General features: G+C 39.5%; 3 protein-coding genes across 3 annotated transcripts; 1 reads left to right on the forward strand and 2 right to left on the reverse strand.

Annotated features, from left to right (window-relative positions):
* Nucleotides 1-410: 410 nt before the first annotated feature.
* On the reverse strand, nucleotides 411-6,110 carry zdhhc11 (zinc finger DHHC-type containing 11). The gene is made up of 11 exons (XM_049583770.1): nucleotides 5,854-6,110; nucleotides 4,656-4,874; nucleotides 4,022-4,200; nucleotides 3,058-3,159; nucleotides 2,822-2,946; nucleotides 2,573-2,728; nucleotides 2,369-2,481; nucleotides 2,244-2,293; nucleotides 2,095-2,158; nucleotides 1,929-2,007; nucleotides 411-1,569 (listed from the first exon to the last, which is right to left on the reverse strand). The coding sequence occupies exons 1-11, from the start codon at nucleotides 5,875-5,877 to the stop codon at nucleotides 1,430-1,432; spliced, it is 1,251 nt and encodes a 416-aa protein (XP_049439727.1). The 5' UTR covers nucleotides 5,878-6,110; the 3' UTR covers nucleotides 411-1,429.
* A 603-nt stretch (nucleotides 6,111-6,713) lies between these two features.
* Nucleotides 6,714-13,125, reverse strand: brd9 (bromodomain containing 9). Its single transcript, XM_049584299.1, has 17 exons — nucleotides 12,971-13,125; nucleotides 11,951-12,171; nucleotides 11,735-11,863; nucleotides 11,503-11,641; nucleotides 11,343-11,400; nucleotides 10,672-10,816; nucleotides 10,437-10,547; nucleotides 9,563-9,750; nucleotides 9,049-9,181; nucleotides 8,844-8,919; nucleotides 8,657-8,752; nucleotides 8,394-8,526; nucleotides 8,198-8,309; nucleotides 7,993-8,049; nucleotides 7,805-7,910; nucleotides 7,260-7,430; nucleotides 6,714-7,009 (listed from the first exon to the last, which is right to left on the reverse strand). Exons 1-17 carry the CDS (start codon nucleotides 13,017-13,019, stop codon nucleotides 6,909-6,911), a joined length of 2,025 nt encoding a protein of 674 aa, XP_049440256.1. The 5' UTR covers nucleotides 13,020-13,125; the 3' UTR covers nucleotides 6,714-6,908.
* Nucleotides 13,126-13,128: 3 nt separating this feature from the next.
* Nucleotides 13,129-19,983, forward strand: trip13 (thyroid hormone receptor interactor 13). Its single transcript, XM_049584300.1, has 14 exons — nucleotides 13,129-13,276; nucleotides 13,449-13,532; nucleotides 13,921-14,080; nucleotides 14,216-14,342; nucleotides 15,564-15,619; nucleotides 15,716-15,806; nucleotides 15,913-15,985; nucleotides 16,072-16,135; nucleotides 16,228-16,314; nucleotides 16,417-16,523; nucleotides 16,698-16,851; nucleotides 18,774-18,886; nucleotides 19,016-19,085; nucleotides 19,165-19,983. The coding sequence occupies exons 2-14, from the start codon at nucleotides 13,459-13,461 to the stop codon at nucleotides 19,258-19,260; spliced, it is 1,272 nt and encodes a 423-aa protein (XP_049440257.1). The 5' UTR covers nucleotides 13,129-13,276; nucleotides 13,449-13,458; the 3' UTR covers nucleotides 19,261-19,983.

Raw genomic sequence — 19,983 nt, forward strand, 5'->3', positions numbered from 1 at the left:
CAGGTCCTGTTGATTTAAAATATTGCTGAGCTTCACCTTGAGGAGTAGAGAGGCTCCTTTCACAAGCTGGGTGTCTGGAAACAATACCAGCAACACGGTGGACAATTCTTGTGCACCATCTCCACCTCATCTTTATTTCCCTAGTTGAGTATTCTTCAAATCCTGAACTGTTGAACCTATTCCGCTGCCCAACATCACTTGTGATATTACCCTCTAATCTGGCTATGTGTTGTTCTGTTGTCAAATTGTGCGTGTTCAAGGCATGGTCCTCTTCAGAGCTACTTTTCAATGACAGAACGATTTCATTACTGTACCTTCCTGTTGGACTACTGAATGTGCAGCACCTTATAATCTTAAGACATTCCTCTGTAGACAAGACCATATGATTAGTAGTTAGGATATACATTTTATTTTTACTGAAAGTACATTTTTAGGTGACAATCACTTTCCTGAATGTAGCCTCTTGCATGGATCTGTGCAGTGGTGCTTTTTCTATCTTGTATGGCTGAAATAGTGCAAAATACATCAAAACACAGGGCTTTATCTGGATATCAATCTACAGAGACAATGCTTTTGTGTTTAACCCAACATTATTGTCAGGTATAGACCAATCTCTTGCTGATGAATGGATGTTCATAGGCTGCTGGCAAATCCAACTGGTAAATACCTTCAATACTCAGCTTAGAATATAGATAGAAACTTGTAGAAGCTGGAGGTAGCACGACATTGGCTGTCTATAGTACCACTGTGAGGTTAAATATGATAAAGAAGAAAACTAAACAATGCAGCAAACATGTAAATGTACATGATTTACTATCAAATCTATTTAAAACAGTCACTGAACACAGTTAATAAAAAGGCAACAGAGAGCTGAAGTGTGTGCCCTTTTCAAGCTAGTGTCCGCTCCACTACTTAGTTAGGCAATGTTTTTTTGCCATATAAGGCTCTCTCTCTGGCTATCAGATAAAATGACAAGATGCTAAAATTACTGTCAGTACAGTACTTGATATCCATTTGGCTCAGAATATGAACAGTAAACTCCAGTATCCTGTTTCAGCCTTTGAGGAAGATGCCAAAATCCATTAATCTGACTAAGGCTGGTGGCAAAGAGACTAACCTGCAAGCTGGGCTGGACTTTGGCTCTCTATGCAAGTCAGTGAGATAAAACAATGCTTTAAATAATTCATTTGTTGTCATAAAACACATAGTGTAGATAAAAAAACACACACAACGATGAGTCTACATCAAACTGCATACAGAATGTCCACTGGTGAAAACAATATTCCACAATGTGCATCAAACAGTCCTCTGTCCTCATCAACAATGCTCCATGATTGTGTGGCTCTGTTTTCATGAAGCGTGTCTTCATAATAAATAATTCCTCTGAGCAGAACATCCTGATGCTCCACAATGCAGACATCAGTGACTGCTAAGTATCATCTGAAGTCATGATGGAGCTGCCCAGAGGGTCCTGCACTCCAGGAATGTGGGGAACAGTTTTCATGATGCTGCCCTGAGCCCCTTCAGCGTCAGGCTTGCAGCTTTTGGTGTCGCTCACAGACATTTCCCCTTTAAGACAAAGAAAACAAAAAGAGATAAGTATTATTTACACACTGCATGAACTAATATTCCTTGGTAATCCATACTAATAAACATGACTAACAAAAGTCCCGTAATCTGTATATGATGGGTTTGTATGCACACTTTATTTTCAGGTCATATACAGTGAGTGACCAGAAAAGCATACCCCTGTATGTGTATAATGTGAAACTTTTTACAGGCGGTACTCTATGGTGTTGGATTTGTTTTTATTATATTGTATTGCAGTTCTTATATCTTTCTCCTCCATCTTTATAAATGAGGTCACAGAGACACAGAGAGACACAGAGAAAGGTAAACAACTGTGACAAGTGCAGTCAAATACTTACGTGCTGTCTTCTCTGTAGGATTTTCAGTACCATAATGGAAACTATTCTCCTTTTCTGCCAATTTCCCAAAGCTTTCCAACTAAACCAAAACAGATTTTAATGCAATATTACATACATATAAAGCATGTAAGGTAATTCAAAAAAAGTTATGAGTAGACATGCTTACCTCAGTGCATAAGGACCCCGAAAGTCGGCTTGTGAGTGGGCCTTTATCAGCAAACTTGCAGGTACTGCAGGAAAACCACAGTCGCATTAATGCTCTGTAATATCAGCTGTAATAATGGTGTAAAAAGAACTGTAAGGAATTTGTTTTACCCTGAACTCTGTGATAATGCTGGCTCACAGTCAATTGAGCTCTCTTGTTTCTTTAAAAAAGAAAAAAAAATTTACACCTGTGACAGACATTTGAGTGACAGTGAGAGGTAAAGGACAGGTCTTACCTGTGGTGTCTTGTTATTAACTTTTGCATCTTGTTCATTTCCTGTTTCAATACTTCTGGCTTCTTTTTGACGCCTCCGCTTTACATAATCATATGTGCTCATGCCTTTACAAACTGTAAAGCCAAGAGGAGAACTGTGAGGATTAATGACTGGATGATGGGGAAAGAGCCTGATTCAATGTCTATCTTGAAGATTGTGACTCACAGAGGTAAAAGTGAAAGCAAAGCAGATGGCCGAGCAGCAGTAGGCAGGTGATGCTCAGCATGGCTGTTATGAAAGCCAATATAAGGAGACCAGCTGAGCTAGTCTTTATGGGTGCTAAAGGTAAAAAGACCAGCCAGGTACCATTCCCCAGCATACCTATAGAACAGAGAAGCAAAATAAGGACATCACACATACAGCTTTTAATGATCAAAGCTGTTTCTAAGACAGCTCTATATTATGATGACTCACTGTGAAACTGCGGGGCGGTCCGTAGGCTGTTTGGATCCAGGTAATGCTGGATAAAAATGAACAAGATGACAGCGAAGAGCAGGAAGACACCCAGTGTAGCAGAGACCAGTGCCACAAAGAAGCACCTGAGAGCAACACACAAAACCTGATGTTATTTTATAAAGTATTCCACATTTCATTTGAACATCAGCCATGAAGTCAGATACAGAAAGCTCACTAGTTCATTCAAAACTTACCAGTAGTTTCTGCCACCCACACAGTTGTTCAGCCATTTGCAATGGTGGTCAAAGTCTTCCACACACTTGTTGCAAGCACTACAGTGTTTTACTTTGGGGCCACTACATGAAAGATTGAAAATGTTAAACAGCACTGGACACAACTTTTTCCATGACTGCCAAATGATATTGTTGTTTACTTAAAGGCATAGTACACTCAAAAATCCAATATACATATTTTGCCTCCTACCTTTGATTTGAGTGTTGGAGATATCAGCTATAGAGATGTCTGCCTTTTCTCAAGTATAATGGAACTAGATGTTACCCATCTTTTGGTGCCAAAACCACCAAAAAAATACATTTGAAAAACTGAACAGCCATGTCACTTTCCAGAAATCATGACACGGTTACTAAAAAAATCCACAGACCTTGTTGTGAGCTGTTTCGTGTAGGAACTATTTTCTTTCTACCGAGCTACACCCACTAACTGTATCACTGCACAGAAGGCAGTATGTATAACTGCTACCTAGCACCACTAGGTAATGTTACAGCTAAGCTGAGGAGGACGCCATTTATGATTACATCTCACACTGTCACAAGCACAAGCCTCTCACCAATGAGTAGATGCACTCTTTCTTTATACAGGTGGTGGGGGGTAGTTTGGTAGAAAGAAAAGAGGTCCTACATGAAACTGCTCACAAGTTCTGTGGAGTATCTTGAGCAACTTGGTCATGATTCCTAGAAAGAAACATTGCTATTGATTTTTCCAAATGTTTTTATTTGCACTTTGAGCACCACTAGCTCCATTATATTCAAGAGAAGGCAGACATTTCTATGGCCAGTATCTCCAACACTCAGCAACTCACACCAAAACAATCTAGATTGATAAATAGCACTACAGGTAAGAGGGAAAATGTGCATTTTTGGTTGTTTGGTGAACCTCCCCCTTAAAAAGCAAAGTAACATTACTGCTTTAGATACGTACACTTTGACATCACACAGATAACAGTGTAGGTTCTGGATGACGTGCGGTTGCTTCGTCCGGTCAAAAAGCGGCATTGGACTGGAATATTTCTGTTTTGCCCTCACGCTGACATCTGCGGGGTCTATAGACACAGCAGCAATATGTGCGAAAAAGTGTACAACAAATGCTATGCCCGCCAGCTGTACACAACAAGAGTCAAGGAAAATAGCAATAATATGTGGAAAAATACTGCAATATGTCATAATATAGTTCAGAAAAGCAATGAATAAGAAACTGCAAACTGGTGGACACAAGCGGGCCTTTTGTGTGAGACATTAAATCAATTTTGAAGAAATCAAGTGTTTTTATGGCTGAGCAAAGCTTCAGTTAAATGAACCAGTGTTGACATCACGCAGCATTCAACATGTGACAAATACACCACTGATTATGTCTTTTGGGCTTAATAGAGACCACAGACACGGAGACAGAGTCACGTCTGGTGTGACTGGAGCCCATACAGACAACCAACACAACGACATCCTTGTTTTGTCCAGCAGCCCAAACAAAACCGTAGCAGAGACTAATGTTTGCTCCATACTCAAAGCTGAAAGAGCCATTGCTGCACACTTAACAGTCAGCTACATGTTAAGGATACGGCATAGACCACATGGCTCCACGGCAGGGGCAAAAGAGGGATATAGATGCCAAAGCTGACTATGGCGAGGTAGCTGTACACCAGCCAGCCACCCACTTGGAAAGCCTGAAGGGGCCACGACCATCCATTCATCCTGGGAGGCTTGGAGGGGACTAGCTCATTTTTACTGCCGCCACGCATAGGAGCTGTGCGTCTCAGCCTTTGACTGAAGCAGTTCATCTAAACAACAAAAGAGAAAAATAGACACAGTTGCGGTCAGTTGCGGAAAAACTTCCCCCAGGCACCTTAAATCATCCATCCACATATTACACATACATGCAAGCCTAGCTCTGGCAGAGTGTGGCTGCATTTGCTGGGGAAATGAGTTAGGAAAATAAGGTGAGTATAATGACAGCAGCCATTAGGGACTCAGAGTGCATTAGGTGAAGCTTGGCACACCTAATACAGCAGCCTCAGGTGGACAAATATCAAGAATACAATAACACAAGTACCCAGTACAGCCTCCAAAATGACCATAAAGTTGAATCAACACCTTTCTTACCTGTTTCAACAAAAACTTAACATTACAGCCTTCATGAAGGTAATTTATTGTATTAAAGTGCATTAGTCTTAATTACTTTACTTACTTAATACACTGGTACAGCTGTGTATTGTGTGGCAGAGGCTATAGATGGTGCCTTATCCACTGCATATAAATAACAAAGGAGATATTGTGACATAGCCTACAGAAAACAGCTGATCCAGAGTAAAAGTGCTTCATCCGTTTCTCTGTAAAAGTCCTTATAAAAGCACAGGTTTTGCCCCTGGCCTTCCGCCTGACACTACACTGTGCAAACGTTCATTAAATATACCAAAAAAAACTGAAGAGGAAATAACAATGTGTGGGATTTATGACAAATAACAATGCTTTTATTCCTCACTGCATCACACACTGACTGAAATTTAATAAACTTCTGGCTGCTGGTGTTCCTGACCGTTGGTTTTAATGTCTGCGTAACAACTAACGTTAAAGCTTCTACCGTTGGCGAACTGTAAGTTAAAGGTCGTCTGCTTTAACGCTAGCTGACCCCGCATTTTGTGTTAAATTAACAATTCAAACAACATTTATACGGCTTAAAATAAACAAGTAATGCCAACTATTACATATAGATAATAGGTGTGTGTGAAGTTGTATAGCCTACCACGAAGAGTGACTTACTTTTGCCGTTAAAAAAGCAACCATGAGATCAAATCAATATGCTCCTGATGAAATACAGACGGAGATTTCCACCGCTTGATATCCCATGATTAGTTTTTCAGCCAAACAGGTGCTTTAAGTAAAATTCACATGGTGAATACAAACAAAAAACCAGGACAAAGCCAAACGACTGAAAAACACTCGATATAATTGATGAAAAGCTCCTCCGTCCTTGTATTTGTGTCACCGGAGGACGTGAATCAGAAGTTGAAGAATCAACTCAGTCAGCACTGCAGGTCGGAGCGGCGCTATGGAAACTGCTCAGCTGCGCATGCGCGCTGCAGCTCTCTTCAAGATACCCAGCGTTTTTTATTGTGGCCTTTCACAGACTGGATAAGGCGCATGAAGCATGAAGCCTGCTTATCAAACTCACAGGCTTTGCAGCTCTTTTGCACACCTTTAGGCTCATGAGAATAAAAATAGGTAGGGGATCTGTTTCTCATGAGAGAAAAAGGGAACAGATGTGCGCCACACTTCTGCTTTCAAAAATAAAGCCAAAGTCTGTCGTGGCTGTCACTTTCAGCAAGTTTCTCTTGTAACATTATGCTGAATGTAAATGTATTCTACGTGCATATAGCTTTAGTTTCACTTCCCCATTGTGTCTTCCCAAACTGAGACATCCCACAATAGCAAATGTTGCTCAATTACAGCAGGAGTGTGCAGCGCATCTCTACTACAGCTGTGTGAACTTATCTCTTTTATTGCAAATGCTCTGAATTTGAATGCGTATTTATGGTGGACAGTTCCTTCATTTACATCTGCTCAAACACTGTATGTAATGCAGTTTCTTATTTGCTCATTGAGCCACACACATTTAGAAGTCCAGGTGCAAGCATTTATTTTTCAAGTGTTGCACTCATACAAAAACATAGGATTACATTACGAACAGTCTGTACAATCAGCTTCAGTCTTTAAAACGGGTAAGAGGCTCCTGCTATCTCCAAAGTGTTTGAACAGTTCAGGGCTGAGTACCCAGTGTTGTTAACATCAGGATAACAAAATGGCATTGTGTGTGGTCAGCTGTTGGCTGTGCTCTCTGGCTCTGGAGATTGCAGAAACTCGTAGGGATCATGTACCATTTCAGACTGGTCCCCGACACCCAGGTGCGATGGGCTCCCTGTGGAGAAAAGAAAATATAGTCATGTTGTTGCACTGGTGTTAATGTTTAATGGAAAACAATGAACATTTTGAAGAAAGGTGGAGGTGTAACATTTGGTTGATATCTACCAAAAAGTTGAGCAAAACAGTATTATGGCTTTTAGTCAGCTAATCACAATAATAAATAAATAATAAATTTGATATAAGACACGTTAGCAGTGCTCCTTTCTAACCATTTAGTTCTTTAGTCTCACTCCTATTGTAGATACCTAAGTGGTGCTGGTCCCTCTCTGATGCATTTGAGAGGGAGGAGAGGTTGGACGACGGTCTGGAGCCGACTCTGTCGACCTGAGTCTCCTGGAATTCCTGCATGAGTTTGTCTGCGTCGTCAAAGTGCTGCTGGCCCTCTTCGTTGCCCGGCTCTTTTTTTACTGTTTTACCTGTTAGAGAAAGAAAGAAGATCATTGTAGGACATTTAAGGAACGAAGAACCACAGTTTCAAGCAGAAAAGACAGAGTGGATCATCATATTCAACAATACTCTGATGTGTAAATCAAGTAGTTTGACTGCTGTGTGTTTCAAAATGTTGTAAAAACTCTGCCTGAGCATTTTAATAGGATTAAGACGATTACACGGCTGTAATGCCCTTAACACTGCAACACTTCTTACTCTCTTACTGCGACTAAGGGCCTAATACTGTTAATGCAAGTTCAGCTTTCCCATGGACTTCTCCTTACTACCTTAATTAAGTTATGGCTGGATTATTGGTGTACATGTAAATGCAGCCACTCAGACTACTGATGAGTACAATCACCTAATGAGTTTAGCATGGCTATATCCAGAGACATATCAGGATAGTTCTTCATTGACATGAAGTCCAGGACTGAGCCACTCTCTCCCAGGCCAGTGCCATCTGTCATCTGAACAAAAACACAAACCTTCAATTAAACAGTCAGGGAACTCTTTAAATGCACCATCACCTTTTCACAAACTACAACATACCTGCATGTCACAGATGTTGGATTTGGTTTCATCTGGTTTTAGTGTGATGTTTCTTTTCTGAAATGTAAAATAAGTATCATACACATAACAGGTCAGAAGCCAGACTGTGGTAGAATTGGTCAAGAAAACCCTAGACACAGAGAGAATGATGAAAGTCATGTGTGTAGTAATGTTTATTGCTGTATGTTAAGTAAAGATCAGATACCTGTCGGATTTGACCAACAGCTTTAGTGTGATCATCTGCTGTCATCTTGTCCAGAAGCCTGTCGACCCAGCGCTTAGTGACACCTCCGCAGCCCTTAACAAACTCCTGTATACTTTGGATGAAAGTGAACGTATTACAAGCTGAAAATAGATGCAGATTATTTTCACTAGATCAATTTAAATCAAAGTCCCTCTACCTGAGAGCACATTGTACCCCTGTGTCGTCTCCATAGGCTGAATAGAGCGTGTCCACCTCATCGGGTAGCAGATCTGGAAAGATGGAGTTCTTCTGGAGGGTCTGAACGTTGTAGGCACTGCTCAGAAACGTCACTACACAGAGCAGGAAAAAAAGCATAATCTGTCATAAGCCATAGACTTGTGGCACATTTTGTAATTGTCATTAATTAGATTAAAATGATTAATGTGGATTAAATCAACAAAAGTGCATGTTAAGCCATACCTTTGTGTCTCCTGTCATCTTTGAAACCCAAGGTTGTTAATCCAGGCAGAAGTTTATTTGACAGAGAACTCAGGTCCACTTTATGAGTCTCCTCTTCTGTAAAATGTAATAATTATTAATTATTATATTAATGTAGTGCAGATCGTTTTTCAAAGATGTTTTAAAGACTAACACAGTGATTACAAACCTTCTGCATCAGGATCAAGCTGATTTACAACATTATATAGAAGAGAACCATCTTGCTCCTTACGCAAGTAGCCCATCTAAAGACACAAAACAGACAAAATATATTACGCCTTACTACCACACTAACATTAAATATACCGTAGCCATATCTGGTAGAAAGAGTGTGTATAGATGAAAATTTGTATACAATAAGCTACTAGGAAAACCTTAGAGTTGGGCATGTATCTGTTGATCCGATCCCGAGCTTCATCTGCAGAATGCTCGACGAGTGCGAGGACGTGCTCTTCTGCTGTACTGTCAGTCAAGCTGCAGGCGTTCCCCTCTGGTTCAAACAGGTAACTGAGACAACAGAAGTGACATGTTATCAGATCATTATATTGACAGGGTGCTGAAACAAAGAACATCAAATGCTTAGAACTTCCCTACTGTTCTTTCTGACTACATTTCATTCCTTAAGGGTCCCGTGTGTAAGATTTAGTGGAATCTAGCTGTGAGGTTGCAGAGCTGAAACTTGAGCCAGTGTTTGTTTTGTCTGTTCTGGGCTATAAAAGTCTCGTTCTAAGGTAACATTAAAACGACAATTCTTATTTTCAGATTATAAACTAATGAAAACATAGTTATGAATATTATATACCATTTGCCCCTAAATCCTACACACTGGACCTTTAACTAAAAACAGACAGCCATATTTTATCTGGATATTACAAATAAATAAAATACCTGATGACTTCCTTCATGTCTTTGACTGGTTGTTTCTTGGACTTCTTAGCTGATTCCACTGGTATAGGGATGATCTCTGCTGGAGGTATATCAGCTGCAAGGTCTTCATCTCCCAAAATCGCTGCCTGCTGGGTGAAGTCCATGTCCTGCATGAAAGACATGCTGCGTTTCAGAGCCAAAAGCCGGTCCTGCACACAGGGCAGAGGAAAAGGGGCAACACTTAACTTGACCGCTTAACTGGGGATGTATGGATAAGAGGAGAAATGGAATAGAAGTGGATGGTAAAAAATTGCTGATGATTACAGTGATGTTTTAAGGCGAAATCTACCCTTAAACAGAATGACATATGAAGTCAAATCATATCATCCAACTCTTTCATTTCCAATGCCACTGGACGATGAGCTTTGGACCTTTGACAACTGTCAATCATGAATGACTTCCTGTCTTGACTTTGTTTGGGTTACTACATCCAACTGAGTTTTGTGTGTGTATTGGGCTCATACTGCTCAGCTGCTGGAAAGTACAAAAAAAAAATCAAAATTTAAATGCAAAATTTATGGAAATATATACTGTATGGGAGACTTTCTCTTATGGGGCTTGACACAAGGCAAAGTTGTTTATATGTTGACATATTACACTGACAATATGATCTATTCTATTGAAGTATTTCAGGTTGAGTCAAAATACATGTCTGTAGTGAAATGTTACCTGTAAGAACATGATAAAAAGCTGAGGTGAAACACTAATACAAGTGTCTCAGCAGATTACTTCAGTGAAGTAAAACCGCAAGACAGCTAACGCGGACAAAGATTGTGTCACGAAAAACATCTAGGATAATTCATTTGTTTATTTGTAGTCCATTTGACCTCATTACCTTGCTCATCATCTTGAATCCTGTATGAAGCAGTTTCTTGGCAGCCTTGTAATAGACAGTCTCTGGTCGGTTGTACACCATGGCATTGTCACACATCAGTTTAAAGTCCGCCTGAAGGCAAAAAGTGTTTCAACAGGTGTGAAGGCGAACTTAGTTTAAACATGTTTATTATAATCCCCAAAGAAATACACAGTCATCATCACATCTCTCTCTTTGTGCTGAAAAGCATCCCCACCTTGAATTCTGTAACCGTGTTGTAGTCATTGTTTCTAATCTTGTCTTTCATGGTGCTGAAGTCCATTGGATGTTTGATGATCATTGAGTAGCCAGGAGCAATGGCATCTGTTACTGGGAATGAGAAGAACCCATGGGGGTCTTTCCTGCACAGACAAGTGATTCATCATGTTATTTACAGCACCAACCTTTAGATTTGTTTAGACTTGTCTTTTTGAGTGTTCTCATCTGATTGTGCCAGTGCACGTTATCTCTCAGGTCAATATGATCAATATGAATGGATCTTGCTTGTGCTGTAATCTGATGAACCAGACCTCATCAAAATGTGGCCTAATTTACATGTGGTGAGATGTTGTCCAAGTGCTGATATCAGTTTATGGCTAGTATTACATCAGCAAAGTCACACACAACTTTTCCACCACAGCAGGAACCACCAAATATATATTTGTTTGTGGAAAAGGGGTTCACCAAAAACATCAGGATTCATCTTGAAGGATCAGAATCAGCTTTATCCTTATCCGTTACTTGACCTTTAGTCTTTATGTTCCTGGATCTTTAAATATTGACAGGGATCAAGTTTAAAGTCTTAAGGAACAGCATTGTGGCATTCAAAGGACAGGAGGCCAACATTACAGACAGACACAATAATTAGACTGAATCAGGGTTTCTCACCTCTGCAGTTGCCTCAAAAAGTGTTCCAGCAGTTGTTGACGAGGAGTGGATTCACTTTCTGCATTGAGCAAACATAAAAAATACAGATATTCATGAACACAATTACAAGTGAATAATTGTTAAAACGTTTAATATTGTCCTTATATGCTGGCATTCTTACCTTGTTGTGTTCTGCATGCTCGGACCGGCCTGTCTCCTTGCTGTTCTACTTCCAACTTCACACTGGGGTGGAACTCATCCACTTCAGGCTCTAGCTCCAGCTCTCTGTCTTTCTCTTTCTTCTTTTTTTTCTCCTCCGGCTGATGAATTACAGTCATGACGTGAGTGACTTTTCAGCAAAATTGTTAAGAATGCACTGATCGTTTATTCAGGCTTAAGGTCAGTTGACTCACCTCTAATCCAATACTTATAGCTTTTGACAATGTGAAAGGTTCAACAGGCACACCAGTATTGGCAGCAGCGGTAGAAGCTGCTGCCTCTGATTCATTCTGCTCTCGTTCTCTCTTCTTCCTCTTCTCCTCCTGTAGTATGAGATGAAAGCTCATGTTTAACTTATAAAGGCATAAAAAGCAGGTGCTGTCATCTAGAAAGTTCTTTTGTTAACAAACCTTCCGCCGTCTCCTCTCTTCATCATCCACGTATTTGTCTTTGTCCTTTTCAGACTTTTTCTTTTTCTTTTTCTTCTTCTCTTTGTGGCGTTCTCGCTCGTAGTCTGATCTGTCATCGTAGTAGCTGGAGTCATGGCCCGACCCAGAGAGCTCCGTCACCTCACTTCCTCCAACTTTGAGCACAAGCTTCAGGGGCTTCTCAAGAGCCTTGTCCTCATAGTCTACAATGAAAACAAACAACATGAAGGCAACATGACAAGGTGAAAAGTTAAAAAGGAGTGGGAGAGTATGTGGAATGATGCTAGCATTGGTATGGAGGGAATATTGTAAGTTTGGTCTGTTACTTAAGATGCGAAAACACTGTTTAATAAAAAATAAATAAATAAATAAAGCTGCTGTATTAGGCTGTAGGTTCTCTGTCTGTAGAGAACTTTCTACTGAATGTTAAACATTGTGTTATTACTTACAAGCCAAGATAACTTACTAATGTGTAACTGACTAACCTCTAATTTCTAAATGATAATACAAAAAAGGAAAATCAGATATAGTATAAGTAACCTTCTATTTTTACTAGGTTATAACTTAGTAGCACAGACAAAAATCAAACATATGCAATTATGTTTGTGTGCATGAGAAATTTGATTTTTTTTGTGCTCCAAATTTACTTACACAGAATGGACATAGAGCGACAATATAAACATTAACAAACATCCAAACACACAACATAAACATACAAAACAAAAGTAATACATTCAATGATAACGAACTGTTTAGCTCATGATTTTAGCAGAACATTATATCAACAGCAGCTAAAGAGTTAAGAAGAGGGATGTGCACTTTCTTGGTTGATTAGGGTCGATTTTTACAACAATAAACACTGGAAATCTGCTGTCTTTTCCTGTTGAGCTAGCCAGCTAAGCTAAGCTCAGCTAGCCGGCTAGGCTAAGTTAGCTGGCTAACATAAAGCTAGCTAAAACAAAAGCGGTGCGATATCTAAGAGTAAAAGATGCATTCAAGTACCATCAACTGTTCTCCATTCCGGTTTATGCTTCTTGTGTTTTTTCCCCATTTCTTCGTGGTTAAAACCGAAGCGTTGTGTTTATTCCGGTGATGATACTACTGCTCGTTTCTAACAAATCTCTACTAAGAAAGCTAGCGACAGGCGGAAGTGATACCCCAAACAAATGTTGTATTTCCGGTGTAGCAAATCAGCGCGCTGAATTCGAGTCGGCTTTTTGACAGCACAGCGGATAGTTTGGATAACTCCTTCGGTACCAGTATTTTGATCGATACACGTTATCAGATTGATAGCGTAAATGTTTTAAGGTATGGTTTCACTTTTGTCGATGTTGCAACTTGTTTAGCTTTACTCATTGAGCGATGTTAGTGTTAGCCGGCTATGTTAGCTAGCTAAAACATCGCCAACTTCACATACGTTGCTAACGTTAACAAAATGCGGCTTTTAAAGCTCTTGAATGTTGCTGTGATGTCCACACAGGTTTACAGGGATGGACGGTGACAGAATGGAGGTGGGAAACCAGAAACAAGACATACATGTTGAGGTCCATGTTAAATCTCACAGGTGTGTTCGCTGAGGGTTTAAAACATGATGAGTCTAGATCAAACCACAGAGCGTCAGCACAGAAAAGACACACACACACACACACACACACACACACACACACACGCGCGCGCTTGAATACACTTTAACTGACCACAGCCTTCAAGGGATTATGTTTTGGGGTATTTGTGTCAGCTGACCATTTAACAGCTGAATAAAGATGACATTTTCCAAACATTTACACATGTAGGGAAATGCATTAAGTGACTAAGAGACTAGAAACCAGTATGTATGTTGGCACTGGTAAGGTTTCACCAAATCAGCCAGCACAGGTGGGAAAATAATTTTCCTAATGATATTAAAATGATTTAATTGCATTGTCTTTTTTCCATTCTTTTTGACATTTCAGCACAGCTAAAGTGGCTGAGGTGAGGACACATGTTCTGACTCTACTGAGTCGCCACAGCATGGTTTTTGGAAACTACAGATGGACAGAGTTTGATGAAGACTTTCTGCAGAAACACGTGGAGTCTGTGGCGATCGTTGATCTTGAGGAACTTATGACACAGGTCTGTCATTTTGGTTTGCTTTGTGAATGTTCCCCATCATGTATATCATTGGGATTTTTTTCCACAACAAAGTAATAATGCTTTGCAGTTGTTTATTCTTTCTTTTTTCATAAACTTTTTTTTTTTTTTCCACAGCCCCTTGATTTGAAGAGCTGCTCCGTCTCCGTTTGCATCTTCACTCTGAATGAGGATGGACCCAGCATGCTCAGTTTGGAGGAGGATGAGGAGCTCTCAGCAGCCAATCACTGGTTGCTACCAGCAGGTGACATTACGGAGGATAGCATGTTGAGTAGGACATGCTGCTGAGAAAATCTAGTTTGAGTTATCTTAGCCCAATTTATTTCCAGTTGAAGTCAGACAGATAGGAAAAAGTTAATGCAGGAAGCATTATTATTGTTGTTTTTATTATTATTTTTCGGAGTGTCTTCATGTGATCCTCAACCCAAAATGTCCCTCTCAGAACATAGACAGCAAACTTTAAAAGGAAAGGAACAGTGTAGTACATTGACTCACGCTCCCTGCATGCTTTGATAGCTGTAAAAGTTTGTACCTCTTCATGGAAAACAGATGCTGTGGTCAGCTTAGATTCATGCATTCATGTTGTGCATCTGTATGCTCAGTATGTTAAAAACTGATATATATTTAAACCAAAGTGTAGCTAAATGCACTGGGACTGTCTTGGTCTTCATACATGACAGTCAAGCTCCCGAGTAAACACCTGTGGTAAAAAAAAAAAAAAAAAATATGAATGTTTAGGACATATTAAGAATATGAATTATAGCCCGACAGGTACTGGATTTCTGAGGCAAATATATAGATTTTGATTTTTGAGTTAATAGAAGCTGTTCCCAGCTTATCTGAAACCTAGTTTGGTGCGTCTTTGCCACAATTTCCTGTTAATTACATATACACTGATTTCAGTATATCTGGAATAAGCTATTATTGGCCCATTTATTGGTTTAGTTCTAATATGAACGATTGCTGTAAAAGTTGATAATGCAGCAGGAGTGGTTTAAGAAGTTTTGTGAATTTTTTTTTTCTGCTGTGAAAAAGTTTTTTGGAATCCATCCTAATCACTGTGAAACCACCCTGACCAAAGTGTTTTTTCTCTGTTATGGAGAAAAATACAAATGTTTTATAACCCCCTTTTAAGCTCACATGGTACAAGTATTCCATATTAATTGATAGATAAAGTCTGGGTCAAGCATTGTCTGCCTCAGAAAAGGCCTTGGCCTTGGCCTGGATGATACTGTTTTCATTGAAACTGTGGGCCACTGACTCTCCAGCTTGTTTGTAGATGCAGTTTATTAAATTTTGTCTTTTTATAGGAACTTGCTTAAATTTAGTCTTGGGTATTTCTTGTCCTTTTGTATACATGTTTTATGTTTCAGTATTTTAATTTGGAGTATCTATTAGCTTTAGCTCAATACGGTGCAATCTTTGCTTAATATTCCCTTAAAATGGCTTGATTTCTATTTAACAGCTGAATTCCATGGGATTTGGGAGAGTCTGGTGTACGAGAGTGGACTCAAAACCCAGGTAAAAAAATATGGCAGTTGAGAGATGAGAGAGAATGATTACATAACCTTTTCACTTCTTAATGCCAAACTTCACATCGTTCTCATTTCCTTACAGCTCCTAGATTACGTCACGACAACAATTTACTTCTCAGACAAAAATGTTGACAGCAATCTGATTTCATGGAACCGTGTCGTGCTGCTTCACGGTAAATAACTAATGAGGACTGACAGTCTTTTCTAACATTTAAGGTTGTGTGAGAGTTGATGTGCGTAATATAAATGATTTATCACTTTGTGTATGCCCACATTCAGGACCCCCGGGCACAGGGAAAACGTCACTGTGCAAAGCTCTCGCCCAGAAGCTGTCAATCAGACTGTCGAGTCGGTAAGATGATCCTCATTTTAGTGAAACCGCCTAAGCAGCAACTGCACCTGCTCTTTTCATTTCAGAGTACACTCCTCTCCCTGCAGGTATTCTTATGGGCAATTTGTTGAGATAAACAGCCACAGCTTGTTCTCAAAGTGGTTCTCAGAGGTACACCTGGCGCCTTTTTTACATCACATTGTTTAACTGGAGGATGTTTGAGAGGGAACTGATATTATTTATATCATGCCTCTTTGTTACAGAGCGGTAAGCTGGTCACGAAGATGTTTCAAAAGATCCAACAACTGATTGATGACAAAGATGCTCTTGTGTTTGTTCTGATTGATGAGGTAAAATCAGAATCTCGGAAATGAACTTGTGGAATCGGTCTCAGGAGGGTCTTTGCTGTGACTAATGCTGCTCCTTTTGTGACCATGTTTTATGGTGGATAGGTGGAGAGTCTGACAGCAGCTAGGAATGCCTGCCAGGCGGGGACAGAGCCCTCGGACGCCATCAGAGTGGTCAACTCTGTTCTCACTCAGTTGGACCAGATCAAACGGTCAGGAAGCACAATAGTCTCTGTACTCTTTTAAAACCTCTCTCTCATAGTATATGCCATCAGAAGCCTTAGTTTTGCATGCTTACACTTTTTCTTAATTACTGTTTTCACTGTAAAATACTACTTTGTCCTATTTACACAAGTTTGTTTCGACTTTTTGGGCTCATATTTCAGACATTCCAATGTGGTGATCCTGACGACCTCCAACGTGACAGATAAGATAGACTTGGCATTTGTAGACAGAGCTGACATCAAGCAATACATTGGACCTCCATCCGAGAAGGGCATCTACAACATCTACCTCTCCTGCCTGGAGGAGCTGATGAAGGTGGCCGAACAATCGAGCAACATTACTGTATTTTCATTATTAACAGTTATTCAAGTCTTTTACTTTCATGTTAAATTTTATTTTTCTCAGAAGAACACTTAATTTCTAGTGGGTGTGATGATTTTACTAGATTGTATTGGGGATTTTGAAAAACTGAAGGTCAGTATCTTGACACAGGACAGTATTATGGTGGCCATGAGGTGTAAGACTCAGCAGGTAGAGCAGGTCGTCCACTAATCAGCTGCTCCTGTCCATATGTCTGAGTGTTCTTGAGAAAGACACTCGACCTTGAAAACTCAGAATGGTAAAAGGTCAGCAGCTTGGTAAAGCACTTTGGATAAAAGACCCATTCCATGTGACTGAGATCATTTTAATTTTTCCACTGATAGAATGGTGGGGGAAAAAAGCAGGTAGAGTGCTGGTCTAATATCAAGAAGACAACTGTAGATTCCAAAAAATTCTTTAAACAAATTGATATGTATGAAGCATAACAAAATCTGACTACAGATTTTCATCCTTTTGTTTTCATTAGATACATTTTTTGGGCTCAAAACTGAAGTCACTCACCAATTAAGATGCTATTTACATGTGTATAATATTGCAGTGGAAAATATAAATTATATGTGAAAAGTAATGATTTTAAACTTACTTATCAGCATGCTTCAAAACAGTCATAAGCCAAGGCAGCAGCAGTGCAAAAGCAGCTCCTTAAATATACTAGGGTGAGCTTGAAACCTGGAGTGACATGACTTTTCTTATCCTACTTTCTAAATATTTAAACCTTTGAACCCTGAGCAAATTGGTGTGATTTCTTTCAAAAACATGGGGGGAAAAGGAATGTCCCACGAATTGCAAAACAAATATTACTTTTTTAAAATTATTTTTAAAAATAGGGGAAAATGAAAAAAGCTAGGGAAAAATTGTATTTGTAATTATTCCTATTCCATTTTAAATATTGTTAAAGAATTATTCTTGTTTTTAAGCACTCTTTCCAAGTCATTTTCTTATTTATTTTTTTTTTTTTTGTTTTTAACTCTTCCTTTCTGTCTTTATTTTTTACTCATTTTCTTGTTTTTAATTTTATTTACTTTGCTAATTTTTTTGAGTCATTTCTTCTTTTCATTGCTCATTGCCCTCCTCTCATGTTTTTGAAAAAAAAAATCCAATTTGGTCAGGTTTCAAAGAGTTAAAGGAATACTTCACCTACAAAATGACAATTTGTATATCACTTACTCTCCATGTTACCTTGAATTTGTGAAGGAAACTTTGTTTTTCTCATATGCCTTCATGGATAACGGAGAAATCCAACAACAGAGAAAATTCTTGATGCCTTGGAGTAAAATGGGGCAGAGTTTCACAACAACATATCTATATCAAAACATCTGATCACAAACTCTTACACAACTCATGCAGTATAACCCAAGTCTCATTTATCCAGTCGTATGTTCAGTACCTCCCAAACACATGCATTTCCACTATAACATTATGAGGTATCAATATGACAAGTCTTGCGCAGGCTGAGTAGCGTGCCTGGGCATGCTCAGGGTGTGCTAGTCCTAGATGGAAGGGTTTTAAATCATGTTTTAGCCAAAATTCATGTGTTTGGGAGGTATTGAGCATATGAATGGGTAAATAAAACTTGGATTATACTGCATGAGTTGAGTGAGAGTTGTTAAGTGATGTTTTGATATAGTTTTGCTGCTACTAAACGTGGGTCCCATTGACTTCAATTCATGAAGAATGGTCGCCCCTTTTTAGATTCTTCATTCAGCGTGAAGGCATGCAAAAAAAGGTAGTTCCTCATGAAGTCAACCTAACAAGTGGTGAATAATTGATACACAAATGGTCATTTTGCAGATGAAGTATTCCTTTTGAGTAGAATTCTCCTTATGTCTGTGCGTCATGTTGTTTGATATGTGCAGTGCCAGATCATCTACCCCCGGCAGCAGCTGTTTACCATGTTTGAGCTGGAGACGATGGGCTTTGCGAAGAGCGAGGTGTCCGAACACAGTCTGACCTTGAGGAACATCGCCCTGTGAGTACAGCCTCCCATAATGCAATGGAGCCCAAATCACGCTGTCTCCATGCACCAGTCATAACATCAAGTGGCAGTGAGAACTGAGACAGCCAGAGGCTAATGTTTTGTTTTTCTTTTCATTTCCAGGAAAAGCAGAGGTTTGAGTGGAAGAGCACTCAGGAAGCTACCATTTCTCGCCCACGCGCTGTTTGTAAAGGTAAGTATTTGTTTGTGTTCTACAGAGTGTAGGAAGAAATGAGGCATATAGTCTTTTAACGTTGTTTGCTTGCCTGCAGACACCGACAGTGACTCTGGAGAGGTTTCTGGAGGCTATGGACCGAGTAGTGGATAAACAGAGGGAGGAGAAAACTAACCTGGTCAACGGTGTCTGAACTCATTACAGTGGCCAAAGGCTGACACGTGATTGTTCATGAGCTCTCAATCCCATTTTTGTTCGTAGTTTATAAAACTACAACCCTTACATCTTTTTATAAAACTTAATCAGTTCATTTGAGAGAACAGTGTTGAATATATTGGCAAGTTACACTGTTTTAACAAAAGCTATCGATAACACAAGTCTTTATTCAGGTAATTCTGTCGGTGCTATGACCTTTAAAGACCAAGTCGGTTTAAATACAGGCAGCTTGGTTTAAGATGGAGGGTGCCAAATGCTTGAATGTTCTGCGTTTACTCTGTTCTTACATCCAAAGTGATATTTTTATGTAACATTCAGCTTTAACCTTCATTGAGCTTCTATTGGTTTCCATGTTAAAGGAGTAGTTCACATTTGCATTAGCATTTGTTTAACTGATGCAACTGCGTACACATTAGATTGATTTTATTGACGATATCCCTTTAGATGGCAAAGTGTTTTTGCTAACTGGTTCATTTCTGTGCACGTTGCTAGCTTACTGAGATACTGCAGGACCTGTTGAATAAGTTAATGTTCATGTAGGATACCAACTTATATTAAAAAAAATGTGAACTGCCCTTTTAACATACCATTTTTGTATGTGTTATATGTTTTAAAAGGGATGTTCCTCCTGTACCATAACATAAAAATGTTGTCTTTGTCCGCTCCTCTTTAAACTCTCTGGATTCATACGTTCATTACA

The sequence above is a fragment of the Epinephelus fuscoguttatus genome, linkage group LG8, assembly GCF_011397635.1.
Source record: "Epinephelus fuscoguttatus linkage group LG8, E.fuscoguttatus.final_Chr_v1".
In the NCBI taxonomy this organism is placed as follows: Eukaryota; Metazoa; Chordata; class Actinopteri; order Perciformes; family Serranidae; genus Epinephelus; species Epinephelus fuscoguttatus.